This window comes from Cebus imitator, unplaced genomic scaffold (genome assembly GCF_001604975.1).
Source record: "Cebus imitator isolate Cc_AM_T3 unplaced genomic scaffold, Cebus_imitator-1.0 Scaffold541, whole genome shotgun sequence".
NCBI lineage: Eukaryota > Metazoa > Chordata > Mammalia > Primates > Cebidae > Cebus > Cebus imitator.
The window spans coordinates 1562697-1578504 of record NW_016107856.1 but is presented as its reverse complement, the minus strand read 5'-3'; the positions used below and the strand labels follow the sequence as shown (position 1 = coordinate 1578504).

The 15808-nt window shown below is 37.5% G+C and overlaps 1 protein-coding gene across 1 annotated transcript in view; it reads right to left on the bottom strand.

Moving 5' to 3' along the window:
* Positions 1–8278: 8278 nt before the first annotated feature.
* UHMK1 (U2AF homology motif kinase 1) overlaps positions 8279–15808 on the bottom strand; it is a 29342-nt gene continuing 21812 nt past the window's right edge. The window contains exon 8 of the mRNA XM_017515081.2: positions 8279–11683. Coding sequence (XP_017370570.1) covers positions 11537–11683 — 147 coding nt within the window. The 3' untranslated portion in view covers positions 8279–11536. The remainder of the gene's footprint in view (positions 11684–15808) is intronic.

Here is a 15808-nt window from a genome sequence, read left to right as displayed (position 1 = left end):
GTGATCCACCCGCCTTGGCCTCCCAAAGTGCTGGGATTACAGGCGTGAGCCACCGCGCCCGGCCCCCATTTGTTTGTATTTTTAAAGATTACTGTGTCCCTTATTTGTCATTGAATATTATTCTATCAGTATTAGATTTTATGAAGTTCTACTGTAACTGTTAAAAAACAGTTGTGATAGTTTGTTTGGAGGTAGCCATTTTGTTAAAATAACTGTCCAAAATTGTTTATTATTGGCCATAAAAAAACATGACTTTAGGTCACAATAAGTACACAATAGTAAATTGCTAAAAAGTAATTTGGGAATATGAAAATATACAGTAAATGGAACTTTCCAAATAGTAGTTGTGAATTTTTTTTTTTAAGTGATGAGGTCTTGTTCTATATCGCCCATGTTGGAGTGCAGTGACTCAGTCACAGCTCACTGCAGCCTCAAACTCCTGGGCCCAAGTGATCCTCCTGTCTCACCCTCCCAAGCAGCTGAGACTACAGGTGCATGCCACTATGCCTGGCTAATTTTTTTTTAATTTTTTTGTAGAGACAGATCTTGCTTTGTTGCCCAGGCTGGAGTGACTCTGTGATATACTACCTGATTATAGCTGATTTGGCTGATATGAATAATTTTTAGAATGAGGAAAGCATATATTTAAATTAACAAGGTAAAATATTTTCAAGTACATACTTCAAATTTTTTTACTACAAAAGTTAAGGTCATTTTCTAATAATTATTTTGGTCTTTTTTTTTTTTTTTTTTAGAGACACAGTCTCGCTCTGTCACCCAGGCTGGAGTGCAGTGTGCAGTGGCATGATCTCAGCTCAATGCAACCTCCACCTCCTGGGTTCAAGTGATTCTCTTGCCTCAGCCATCTAAGTAGCTAAGTTTTGTCCTTTTAGTAAAGATGGGATTTTGCCATGTTGGCCAGGTTAGTCTCAAACTCCTGACCCATGCACCTCCTCTGCAGCCTCCCAAGGTGCTGGGATTACAGGCGTGGGCCACCATACCCGGCCCTGATATTATTTTCATCTTATAGTTCAATAAACTGAGGCTGAGAAATGTTAAGTAGCATTTTTAAAGTCTCAACCAGTGGCATATTTTGATTATGAACACATTTCTCTTACTGCAAAGTTCATACTCGTAATTACTGAATTCATATCTCCATCTAATTTCTAAAATAGTAAATGCTCTGTCTAGCACCCATTTAGATAAGTTTTGTAGAGTAACATCTCAAAAACACAATAATGGACCAGGTGCAGTGGCTCATTCCTGTAATCCCAGCACTTTGGGAGGCCGAGGCGGGCAGATCACAAGGTCAAGAGATTGGGACCATCCTAGCCAACACGGTGAAACCTCAACTCTACTAAAAATACAAAAAATTAGCTGGGTATGGTGGCGCACACCTGTAGTCCCAGCTACTCGGGAGGCTGAGGCAGGAAAATCGCTTGAACCTGGGAGGCGGAGGTTATGGTGAGCCAAGATTGCGCCATTGCACTCCAGCCTGGGCAACAAGAGTGAACCTCAGTCTCAAAAAAAANAAAAAAAAAAAAAAAAAAAAAAAAAAAGAAACTACTAACTAAACCCTAAACTGACATTCTTTGAAATATTGGAGTCATCCACATCCAACTGGATGCCAGATTCTACGAATTCATTTTCAACTCCACAAACATTTATTGAGCAATTACTATAGCCCAGGCATGATACTAGGTGCTAGGAATACAGATCTGAATAAGGTGATCCACTACTGATAAGGAGTATACTTGGGGCAAAACAAAATGGTAAACCTAGTCACATACGAAATGCACATATATATTATAAAGTACAGACTTGGTGCAGAAGTACTAGTAATTTGACAGGAAGGAGTACAGGGAAGGTAACGAGAGAAATTAACAACTGAGCTGTTTTAAGATCAATATGGGCCTGGCGCAGTGGCTCACGCCTGTAATCCCAGCACTTTAGGAGGCTGAGGTGGGTGGATCACAAGGTCAGGAGTTTGAGACCAGCCTGACCAATTTGGTGAGACCCTGTCTCTACTAAAATTATAAAAATTAGCCAGGCATTGTGGCATGTACCTGTAATCCCAGCTACTCAGGAGGCTGAGGCAGGAGAATCACTTGAACCTGGGAGGCGGAGGTTGCAGTGAGCCGAGATCGCGCCACTGCACTCCAGCCTGGGCAACAAGAGTGAAACTCCATCTCAAAAAAAAAAAAAAACATCAATATGATTTCTTTATCACACAGATAACTGGGGATGGGGAGGCAGGTAACTGAATAGCACTTTTATTTTTGTTTTATTTTATTATTTTTTTTTTTAGATGGAGCCTGGCTCTGTTGCCCAGGCTGGAGTATAGTGGTGTGATCTTGGCTCACTACAACCTCTATCTCCTAGGTTCAAGCGATTCTCGTGCCTCAGCCTCCTAAGTAGCTGGGTTTACAGGTGTGCAGTACCACACCTGGTTTATTTTTGCCTGTTTTATTTTTGATACATGGTCTTACTCTGTCATCTGGGCTGGAGTGCAGTTGGTGTCATTATGGCTCACTGCAGCCTTGACCTCCTGGGCACAGGTGATCCTCCCACCTTAGCCTCCTAGGTAGCTGGGACTACAGGTGTATGCCACCATGCCAGGCTAATGGTTTTCTATTTTTTGTATAGACAGGGTTTTGCCATATTTTCCAGATTCGTCTTGAACTCCTGGCTCAAGCCATCCCCCCACCTCAGCCTCACAATGTGTTGGTATTACAGGCGTGTGCCACCTCGCCTGGCCTGAATGGCATTTTAAGAGGATCAGAAACAGGAAAAAGTATGGGCTTTGCAGAAATACAGGTAGGTGCGGCTGCAGCATGAAATATAAACAGGCAGAGACAGGAGGCATGACTGACAGGTGGAACCAGATTATAGAAAGTCTTATATGCCAATTCAAGGGAATTATGATATTACTCTAAAGGCAAATGGGCAGAACAGGAAATCAAATGAAGAATTTTAAACATGAGTAACATGATCAGGTTTCTTTTTAAAAATGAAAACTGTGAGTATTGTGAAGAGACTAAGGGCAGGAGACAGGGATCTTGTAAGAAACTCTGGTAAAAGATCAAGGACTAAACCAAGTAGTATCTGAGGAAATGAAAAAGGGAAGCTGGACCTGGAAGATATTACTGGGTTGACTAGAAGGCTATCTAGCATAGTGGTGGCTCTGGAGTTAGACATTCTTTTGTCCACTGTGTAAACTCTAGGAAGTAAGCTAAACAATCTATTTCCTTAACCATAAAATGAAATAAACATTAATACCTTCCTCATAGGTTTGTTGGGAGGATTAGGGGTAGGTAGGGGGAAATACAACGCACAAAAAGCATTTAGCACAACGTCTGGTGGAAAATAATGCTCAGTTATCACCAAGAGATTGGGCTACTCCTACTAAGTAGCTCTTGAATAAGGCCTGCTTCTGCTTTTCAATCCTAACAATGCCCATTGTTTAGATGAGTGGTTCTCAAAGTGCGGGTCTCCACACTAGCAGCTGCAGCAGTCCCAACTGACAACTTGTTAAAAATGCAAATTCTCAAATCCCACAAAGAACTACAGTCAGAAACTCTAGGGGCGGGGCCCAGCAGTTGGTAGCCTCACAGGTCCTCCCAGGTGATTCTATTATCTGCTGAAGGATGAGAATTACTAGGGTGTCCCTCCTACCAACAATTCCCTCTTGAATTTATCTTCCAGATCAGTCACCGACTTCCTAAAACAACGTGCCTGCCAATGCCACTCCCAGATAGACCAGTATATAAATACCACCTCTCAGTTTTAGGAAATGTTGGCCAAGTCTCTTTAACCTATATTTGGGTCTCAGTTCTCACTGGAACTGAAAAAGGGAACACTAAACATGATATAAACTAAAATGGTATCCCTCACCTTGATGCTTCATGATTTATGGCCGTTTTATTACTACTGCACCTATTATCTCATTTGGTCCTCACAACATAAAAATAAAACTATTATCAAAGCAAAATCACTGGATTAAAGATAATCCAGTTGATAAAACAGCCAAGATTAACACACAAATTTCCTGAGTCAGAACTCTGGTTTTTTTCATTAGACCAACCAGGCTGTTTCTACAATATCAAGAACACTTTTCCAAAATAAAAAATCACATTTCAATATTGTCAATTTGATGCAAGATTTCCAAAAATGAAAAATCATATTCTTTAGAGATGGATGGTTGAAGTTACATGGACATTTTTAATAGCAGTTTTGAGTTGGAATTAAATCATATATATTTATTTACCTGTTACCTGAGTATTTATACTAAGCACAGAAATAGTTGAAATTAAAAAGCAACTCCTTTACTTTTAAGCTTTTATTTTATCACTCTTATCAAACACACATCAGGAAGCATATCAACAGTGCATCTTACGGTGCGTCAGTTTACAACAAAACTGAACAAGGCAATTGTGTTTACAGAAAAAGTCTTCAGCAAAAAAGTATGCAATACAGTCAACTGAAATGCATTGTTCATACTTTTTAGGAATATAGGAAAGTGAACAATAAAAGTCCTTTGCTATTCAGCAGGAAAAAGAGTTTAAAAGACTTGAATGGAAATCAGAAATTTAGGGACTTGAGAAAATAACTTTTTGGTACTGACACACATCTACATAAATAATCCCACTTAGTTTTTGTTTTTTTTTCCGAAAACAAAAAAACAAAAACAAAAAAACCTCACAATGAGACATCACAAAGAATACAGAACCACAGTGTCAAGAAATGCCAAGACCAATATGCTACTGAAACAACTGGTAGAAATGTTACAGACAACTCTTCACTATGTATTGTAATATTCTTGTAGTTCTGAGGTGAAGGTAAACCAACAGGAGAGATTACTCCTTGTAACTGGCTTTGGTTTAAGTGATCTTTCACATTTGTTTCTAACCATACCTTCTTATCAAAAATGTAGCAATTACATGTTACTGAGGGAAAATAGTACTAGGTTTTAATATTCACAACCAACTACTCCAGCTGACACAGGATGCCATCAACTGTTAAAATTTATTGATCATAATTAGATTATCTAAGAGTGATCAATAGATAGCAAAGATGGAGCCCTTTTGGGGGGAAAAATCCCTTCTACCCCAGATCTGACACTATTAAGAGGCTGTAAAGGAATGTTAAATTATTTAAGATCTTTCAAAAAAGAATTAAGAATGGAAGAGTAAATTCTGCTGGAAAAGATATGACAGCTTTATACTCTGCAAAGTAAGTAATCTACAGAGATTCAGCTTAACTTTTTTTATAATAAACATATTAACTTCCGTAAGGTGCTGAAACTTTGCAGCTAGTACATACTAATGCCACCCACTGTACCCAATGTGCAAAAGGAAATAATGGAGATGGCTAACCTCCAGTTTTCTGATCCTTGATTTGCATAAGTGGTGATGTACACCAAATACACAAAAGCTGGAGTATAAATATTTATTTTTAAAAATTAGGCCAAACTGAATATAGATATTAAATCTGGTTTCACAAACCCTTAAAATAATTTTCTGAGGAAACAATGATGAGGAATGTATAGGAAAGGCAATGTTTCTATGCTAGTGGTACCAAACCTGGAACTTAAAATATAAGTATCATTTTTAGCTCATTAACCTTATGGGAGATAACTAAGACCAGTAAGGGAGGCATTTTCTTCCCCTCCTCTATTTTTATTACTTATCTTTCTCCTCTTTACTCTTAAAATTGGCAATCTTCTGACAACCCATGCTAATAAAACAGCTACATATAATTGAAATAACAAAAGAATGTTTTAGTCCAAATATGCAGGATTTTTGAATACCTCACTACATTTGCTCTTATACCCTCATTGTCCTGATATCATAAATATTAAGGGAAGATAACTTAGAAGGGGAAAGCAATTCCAACCTGGGATACAAAAAGTGATTACGAATAATTATCTTGTTGATAGTAAGGGCTGATGCTAACAAGTAGCTCTGATTTTCACATAAAGATTTCCCCCAAAAAACAAAACATGAACAATTCCAGTTTTTTCCCCCAGAATGTGACTTATTTCCCTTACACATAACAAAATAAGCTCTCTTCTGCACAAAAAAGATTAATGGTTATATAAGACAAATAAGACAGAATGCTTCTCTTTGCCTTTCAATTAAAATACTAGAAACCAAGATAACAAAACATACATGGCCTTCTTCAAAAGAGCCACCAGCTTTCTTCTGGTTATTGTGACAGCTACCTAATGTAATGGGAAATAACACTCGAGCAGTCATTTGATAGGTTTCCCATGAATTCCAGCATTTACAGTGCCACAAACACAACTGCCATAATTATGACAACTCTGAAAAGCACAAATAAAGCAAATTTAAAACATTAATCCACATAAGCAGTACAAGGCAGAACAAAAGTGCTGAGTGGTAGGAAAATGAATAACAATTTCCTATCAGGAGAATAAAGTTTGTGTAAACTATCTTATATCCTGCAGATCACTTTAATGACCACCTATAAAATATAAAATTTCCTAAATACGCTCTGATTTATAGATATTTCTCTTAAGTCCATTTCTCCTATAAAATTACAGCAAAAATATTAAAATTATTTACCACCTTCTTAAATATCCACGGCACTTGTCAAGTACATGCCACTGTGAATCTACTGGTCATTATACAATTTTAAAAATAGCGAAAAACATCTAAGGGAGGCAGCTACAACAACAAACATGATATATCCTATAGTATCAGGCAGAGAAGCTATCCTAAAACAAAATGAAACAAAATCTTCAAAATTCTGGGTACTCCAAAAACTAAAATATACATGTTCTTCTGTGATTAAGAATGGGACTTATCTAAATATACCACAAGAGGCTCAGTTCCATATGATGGAGACAACATTTTTATGTTCATTGAGAAGGCTAGTAAGTAATGCTAACTTGAAAAACTACCATCTCAAAATAAAAGTGATTTACTGAGCACCTTAAGAAATGGGAATTCTTTTGAGCAAACTGTGACCAACAACTTGTCTATATGTGACCATAATAGACAAGAAATACAATTATATTAGAGAGCTACAGTAATAGAATTTGACGAAGGAACTTGATATTAAAAATAGAACTAGGCTGGGCGCAGTGGCTCATGCCTGTAATCCCAGCACTTTGGGAGGCCTAGGCAGGCGGATCATGAGGTTAGGAGTTCGAGACCAGCCTGGCCAACATAGTGAAACCCCGTCTCTACTAAGAATGCAAAAAATAGCTGGGCACGGTGGCACACACCTGTAATCCCAGCTACTTGGGAGGCAGAGGCAGAAGAATCACTTGAACAGAGGAGGTGGAGGTTGCAGTGAGCTGAGATGGCACCACTGCACAGTCCAGCCCAGGCGACAGTGTGAGACTCTGTCTCAAAAAAAAAAACAAAAAACAGAACTAGAGATCCAAGGAAGAATTAAATTCTGTCAGACAATTCTGGCTTTTCCATCATATGTAATATTGGAATAAAATCAAATATGAGTAGTTTTACACATATAAAAAAATAAGGTAAACCAAGGCTATTTCCAGGCAGATAGTGAAAAAAATAATTATATATATATATATATATAGATATGTGAAACATAAAACAAAAGGTAAACAAAGAAAATTTTGGACTTTTACACTATATGACTCAATCTAGAAGTTACTCCAGGAAAAAGGCAGAAGTGCTATTAATTATCATCATCTGGGAAGCTTTCATCCAAATGAGTTTTAGTATTTTCCAGGAAACACAAGGCACTTGCTTACATCTTTATCTACACATCCACCAGACTCAAAGTCGTGATGTGATTCCATCTGTACCCCAATCTGAATAAAGCCACCTAGCATGCACCCTTGCATAAGTGTCTCGGTAAATAAATAGTTACTGAGTGTCTCCCCTACTCCTTCACCCGCTAACTATGTTGTTACAATTACTATCATTTACAATGATGCTGATTTTCATTAAATTAATTGTAAAAAAGAAAAAAAGAAAAAGAAAAAGTCATACTGCCAAGTATAACTGATAGTAGTAATTATGTGTAAGATAGGCCTAATAGAAAACAAGATCTAAAAGAAAAAGATACCAAAATGTTAGTTATCTGCATGGCGAATTAACTAAAGTAAGCCATGGAACAGCATTTGATAAGTGCTCCAACTCTGCCTTTTATTCTAGAAAAGTAACTGATGCCCTTACCAGAGTGAAGGTCCAGTGTGATAAGACAGAAAAAAGCCTTCTGCCCATGGTTTCCCTTCAGCTTTCTCTATGTGACAGCAATCCTTATAATAAATTTGCTCAATAGTTAAAAAATATAAGCAACACAAATCTAGAAGACAAGTTAAATAAGTATTCGGAGATTTTCTTTTAAAGAATAATTTAACACACCTCAGCACTCTTTAGCAGCTGGAGTACCAAAAAGAAGGCAATAATTCTCTCAATGAAAACAAAGAGAAGTTTGAGTAAAACTATACTTACGATTTTTGTTCTAAAAGCAGCCAGTTTGGCTCAAGGCATAGCAGAAAGGGAATCCCTCTAAAGAGAGCTGCTATATTGGTGGCCACAAAAAAGGAAGACATCCAGCGGTAAGAAATGCAATCTCTTATTGCAAGACGATAGTTCTAAAAATTCCTTTAAAAGGCAGTCAATACTTTTAGTTAATGCTGTCTCTTACTGAGATGTCCAACTTTACTTGTTTTTGTCCTGTAAATACAGCATTTGTTTTCATAGTGGCTAGCTAGCTACCCCCTCCAAATATATTTCAAAAGAATCAAGTATTTCCTACAGAATAATCACGGCACGTGCCTTTTCTGGGTGTAAAATGTGCCACAATAATACTCTGAAGAAGTAACTGGGAAGGCAAGAGGTAAGGAAGCACAGGCATTAATCTAGAAAATGAAAAACTACCTGAGAAAAAATTAGACCCAAAGGGTAGGGGTTAAGAGACATGAAACCTCACCTCTTTACCCTTCCTCTCAAAAAGAAAATTTCTCGTTTTTCAGTAATTTCAAGAAATCAAAATCCCTATGTATGTATTTCAACCTAATCATGAAACTTGAATCTTTTGATAATATTTGGTTCAGGTTTAAGAAAGATATTAAACTTCTGATAATATAAGAAGAGGGAGGGGTTATCTGCTAATATCATCTTTGGTAGAATGGGCTAAGAGCTACAAAATAATTTAAATCACAGGAGGCATTTTTTTTCAATTCTCTGGCTGTAATATAAAACATTTAATTAAATGCATGGTTAATTCAAGGCTCATCAATTATTCCCTCAGCTCCCTTAAAATCTAGTTAGCATCTTCTGTAATAAAATTCTACAGTGTCAAGCACTCAATATATGTATGAATGTATCAGCAATAAGATGACAATCAAAGAATGCTGTGAAGATCGGCATCAAGATGTTAGCAGCATACTGCAGGACTAAGCTTAGAAGCCTAACTGCAGTTTATGTGTAAGGACTTTTCTTTTGGGGGGAGGAGGGGAGAGAAAAGTACACGTGCTAACTTAGGATACTTGCCCTTAAGGAACAGATGTTTCTAATCACCACAAAATCTGCTACCCATATGAACACTTAGGAAAGTTTAGGTCTTCACAATACTGGTTCTGCCCACTTGAATTCTGACTTGAAAACAAATCAATTTATAATCAACCTCGGAAAGGGTCAAAACAAAAAATAACAGCTCTTCTTGCTAAGGGCACATATTGGGGAACATGCCACAAGACCCTTTGGTAATTCACAAATCAGCCTCCTTATGCCAAATTTGGTTTCATAATAAACATTAAATGAGAGTCCTGAATTTGACAATTGTAAATAACTAAAATGTCAAACACTAATTGTTTGAATGGGATAAAATATTTCACTCTCTAAAATGCAAATTCTAATTGGACTCTCAGCAACCTGCATGGCAAACAAGGAACTATGAGAAGGCTTCCAGCAGGGAAAGATATAAAAGACATTTTCCTTAGGAAAAACATAAATAAATAAAAGAATTAATAACCTGTATACAACTTGTTTTTTCTTTTTTTTTTTTTTGGTATAATCAGTGCTTCATAAAGGTATCCTAATTTTTATATCTTTAAAGACAACCTACCATAATGTAAGAAGAATCCATAATTATAATTCTAAAAGCCGTGTCATCAACTCGTGTCCATGAACTCACGCATACCAGTATTCTCTACTAAGGGACACATCAGGTTGCTATGAATCCTTTTAAGAATTCCTTAAGAATTCTTTGAGTTTTTCTTCCTTTCTACTTCTATCTCATTATATCTACTCCTTTCTTAACTTCCTTGCAGTCAAAAGCCAAACTACCTGGGATGCTGCTCCTCTATCTTCAGGTAAGGATAGAGGCAGAGAATGAGAGAAGGGGAGGAAAAAGGGAGCAGGGATACGAGAAACAGAAAGGAAGAAAAAATAATTCTTTATTTTCTATCCTCTCTTCACCCATTTTTTTCTTTTCCCTTTATTGTATATCTAATTCTTTTCACCCACTTCAATTTTCCATCATAGTAGGCAGAGCCACATCTTGAGAAATCTTAAAACTATAGATTTAGTACAAAAAAGATGAGCTAATACAGAGTCTAAATTAGACTGAAAGAGGGGTTGATTTACATGTGGCAAAACTTAGTCTTTGTTCTAATCATTTTAGAAGTCTCAATGTAACTCCAGGGTAGACTCCAGTTTGTTCTGAGCCTCTCAGGAATTATTTGTTTTGTCATTTACATTGTATCAGAGAGACCACCTCTCAAAAAACGTATATCCTAAATCTTATCAATGTGAAATAGGTAGGGAAGAAATGAGTTCAGACTGTATTAGCTCACAGGATTCACACTATAAAGTACAGTGACTCAAATTTTCTCTAATCGTTCATACCTGCACACTCACTCAAGCATACATACTAGACATAAAAATTGTGCAAGATCAAGCATCAGCTTTCTATTTTAAAAGCCTTAATTTTAAAAATCTTAGATAGGCTCACTGCAGTTCCTTTAAAGGAATATTCAGTACTACAGTACTCCTTTAAGAAAAAATTCACAACTCAGTGTTAAGAACACAGTAGGTAACTACTGCTTGACAATTACTTAACATTACTGAGAGCATCCAGTGCCAGCTTATGGATATCAACAATAAGGAAGAACCACTGGACAACATAAAGAAAGAATCTGTAAATGATGTCACCAAACCTAACAAATTTGTTAGTATTTACCAAGACATGATATTATTCATTCTTGCTTCATGATCACACAAAATAATTAACATGTTTTTAGGTTACATACGGAAGAGCAGCACCTGCTCTCCTGCACAAAAATAGGTTGCCCACATGGATGCTCTAAAACCCCTCAATGTATAGCTGAGAGGTCTTGTCCTACTCAGTGCCAAATGTATACAATGCAGTCACTGCTTGGGCAATGGCTACACATTAGTAGGATTAAATAAATGTACAAAGTACCTTCCTAAAATGGTAAGGGGGTGCTCCTGCATTCAGGTGTGGAATACAATAACCCAAGAAATGGAAGAGGAGAAAAAGGAAATAGTTCTTAGGTTACTGATTAAAGCAAGGTTTGATACAGATATCCCCTCTTGTAGGCACTCAGCGGGTAGAATGTAGCCACAACAAACTTCCCATCAAACATCCTTCCAGTTAGTAATTTCTGAGCAGCTTTGGAATCACCAGCATTTGCATACTCGACAAAGACCTGAAGGAAGACAGAGAAAAAAAATGTCATTTCATTTCCACCAAGATGGTTTTAGACCAGTACTTTATCAACTTTAATGTACATACAACAATTGGAGATCTTATTAAAATGCAGATTTTGCTTCCTTAGGTCTAAGCTGGTACCTGAGTTCTAAACAAACTTCCAGTTGATGCCAATGCTGCTGGTGCTGCTGGTCCATGAACTATACTTTAGAGCAACACGGTTTAGAATACTTCCTTACAACTCAGCTCAATTCTGAAAAATCTCTCAAAGACAAGTTGGGTGAATCATGTACAACCTTTTGCCAAGATCATTACAGGAGTGATGAATAGCACTAGACATCTGCCACAGACGTGGTTGAATAGCCCAGATAGCAACTGCATTTCCATGGTACCTGGAAGATAATCTGTAATTTTGTAAGTGAAAAAGGAAAAAATACTGGTCAAAAACTGCTAGAAACTGCACCTATTAAGAGGTACAATTTGTAGAAGCTATACCTCATAACTATAGTAAAGGAAGAAATTTAATACTAGGTAATTTCCTTTTTCAGAGCATTTGAATTCCTACCTGAGATAGAAAGAGGATATAACATAATTTATAAGTTTTTTTTTTTTTGACCTAAAGCAAAAGTTAGAGGAAGATGAAATGATTTGAAATAACTCATCCTCAGTTACCTTGTAAACCAGTAATTGAAACAAACAACTGCCTCTCCCTTCTCAGTTGTTTGCCTTATTCATTCTGTCAATAATAGTCTGTGAACTGGTATTCCAGCATCCTAGGTTACTCAGAGACTTTTGAAGGGATGCGACAATAGATCATTTAGAAGAAAATCAATTTCCAGATTAACTTTCATTTGTACCTTTTCCTAAAACTCATCAACCTACAAGTTCAGGAAGGTTATCCTTTCTCATTTCCCCTTTCAAAGGAGCCCTTATCCCACTTGACAAAACAAAGCTATTTATAAGAACTTTCAGGATACAAAGAGGGGGCAATTCCTAATACAGGAGTCTGTCTTTTATGGAATCTTCCTTTGTGAATACACGCAACCCCATGTCCTGCCCATGACTTGTCATCACTATCTTATGCAAATATTTCTGTTAGGGGTGATATAAGACATGAGACCTAGGATATTTTGGGCCTGTGATGGGATTTTCTGAATTCATATATAGAGAAAAATGGAGAAGTGAGACTGGCCTTGCATCTTCTATCCCATGGCTATTTTAAGCTACACATTGCTCTTTAAGACAAAGTAGAGATCATCTAATGCTAAATATTGCCTTTTTTTTACACATGTAAATGGGTGCTTGCCAGTTATTATTAAAACACATCCCTAAAATGTGTCATTAACTGGAAATAAAAGCACTTTCAAATGGCCACAGCAGTATAGACAGAAAGGCTGTTTAAGTAAAACTGCATGGGGAAAATGCTATTGATAAAATTTCATGTGATTTCTTTCTAAGGAGGTGTAATTTATGAAATAAAACCTGTATTATTGAACTGTATCATGAAATATATAAACTAATCGGTTAATTCTCATTTTATTTCATCTTAGAAATACTTAATATTTTGCCTTTCTATAAAAGTGTAAGTTGTCTGCAAGATCAGTTTTAGCAATATATACTTTTTCATTAAATGCAAAAGAAGTTAGAACATAATGCTTAATAAAAATAACGAATCTGGCTGGGTGTGGCAGTTCACGCCTATAATTCCATAACTTTGAGAGGTGAGGTGGGTAGACAGATTGAGTCCAGGAGTTCAAGATCAGCCTAAGCAACATGGCAAAATCCTACCTTTACAAAAAAATTAAAAATTTAGCTGGGTGTGGTGATGCATGCCTGTAATCCCAGCTACTTGGGAGGCAGAGTGAAGAGGATCACTTGAGCCCAGGAAGCTGAGGCTGTAATGAGGTGAGATCACACCACTGTACTCCAGCATGGGTGACAGAGCAAGACCCCGTCTCCCTCTACTCCTCCACAAAAAAGAATAATGAATTTATTTCTGATTTTTTTTTTTACCTGATTCTTAATTATTCCCAATCCTATAGACCAAAGTTCAATAAATGAGTAGGAATGCATTTACAGAAGGAGTATTATGTTTTCTATCATACTCCTTTGTTCAGATAGATGATACTTTTTTTTTTTTTTTGAGACAGAGTCTCGCTCTGTTGCCAGGCTGGAGTGCAGCGGCATGATCTCAGCTCACTGCAACCTCCGCCTTCCAGGTTCAGGCAATTCTGCCTCAGCCTCCCGAGTAGCTGGGACTACAGGCGCATGCCAGCACACTCGGCAAATTTTTTTATTTTTAATAGAGACGGGTTTCACCATGTTGATGGACAGGATGGTCTCGATCTCCTGACCTCATGATCTTCCCGCCTCGGCCTCCCAAAGTGTTGGGATTTTAGGCATGAGCCACCACACCTGGCCTTAGAATATACTTTTTTATACTGCACCATCCCATACTAAGCATCACATCTTATTTTTATAATTCATTATGAAATTAAAGGGCTATATCATTCTAATCCTGATTACTTTTTATAATTGCATTATCAGAGGCATTCATTATTTTTCAGTGGCTTTTGTAATATTCCTTATAAAATCATGTTTACTTGAATTGAAAATTCAAATGAAGAATGGCTTTGTCAGCAGGTAATGAACACTTTCAAAAGCCTAAATAGATTAACTCTCTGATTTCAAGAGTTTATCAAAAGCTGCTTTCATTCTCCTTTAAATGTCAGTGAAAACTTCTCAAAATAGCAACTTTCCTTTCACTGATACTTTTTTCGTATCATCTCAAACCTGGATACTTCCTTCTGGAAAAGATTTCTCCTGTCTCTCTATTCTGTATCTTCCACTTCATTTTGATCACTGGGGCTAAGGCAGATCCTGTTAATCCTTCATTTAAAATCTTCCAATACCTTGCCCTAGTTCAGAGTAAAAGCCACTGTTACCTCAATGCTCTACCAGGCTCACTCTACTTAATATGCCCCCGACCGCTCCCTAATCTCCTCTCTGATTTAATCTCCTACTATTTTTCTTTCTCACTCTGCTACAGCCACATTGGCCTCAAATCTGCCAGGAATACTCAGAGCCTTGGATCTTGCTGTTCCTTTTGCCTAAAATTTTCTTCCTTGCTTCTCTCTAATATTAACTCATATAACCTTCTTAGTATGTCCTTCCCTATCACCCATTTAAAACTGCAACCCACTCTACCTACCCCAGCACTCCTTAAGCTTCTTCCTTAATCTATTTTTCTCCCTAGCACTTATCACCATTTGAAAAAATCTGATTTGACCACTTTCATGACAGTTACCTAGAACATAACAAATGCTCAATAAATATAAGTTAAATGACCAAACAGCAAGGACATTATTATTAGTATTCAGTATGTGACACTAAATGACATAAAAACTGTTATCGTGGGCCAGGCATGGTGGCTCACCCCTGTAATCCCAGCACTTTGGGAGGCCAAGGCAGGAAGATCATGAGGTCAGGAGTTTGAGACCAGCTTGGCCAACATGGTGAAACCCTGTCTCTACTAAAAGACAAAAATTTAACAGGACATGGTGGCAGGCACCTGTAATCCCAGCTACTCGGGAGGCTGAGGCAGGAGAATCACTTGAACCCAGGAGGTGGAGGTGGCAGTGAGCCAAGACCATGCTATTGCACTCCAGCTTGGGTGACAGAGCGAGACTCTGTCTCAAAACAAAAACAAAAACAAACAAACAAAAAACTGAAAGTATTATCACATTAGTTTGGCAATAACTTTTCATTAGAACTAGAATAAAATTACGTTCATATTTTTTTAGTTGCCAGGAATGTTCATAATACTAAGCTATTAAGATAAAATAATAACTGGGCACAGTGGCTCACACCTTCAATCCCAGCACTTTGAGAGGCTGTATCGGGTGGTTCACTTGAATTCAAGTGTTCAAGACCAGCCTGGGCAATATGGTGGAACCTAGTCTCTACAAAAAATTAGCCAGGTGTGGTGGCACATGTGCCTGTAGTTCCAACTACTCGGGAGGCTGAGGTGGAAGAATCACTTGAGCCTGGAAGCAGAGGTTGCAGAGAGCTGAGCACGCCGCTGCACTCCAGCCTGGGAAACAGAGTGAGACCCTGTCTCAAA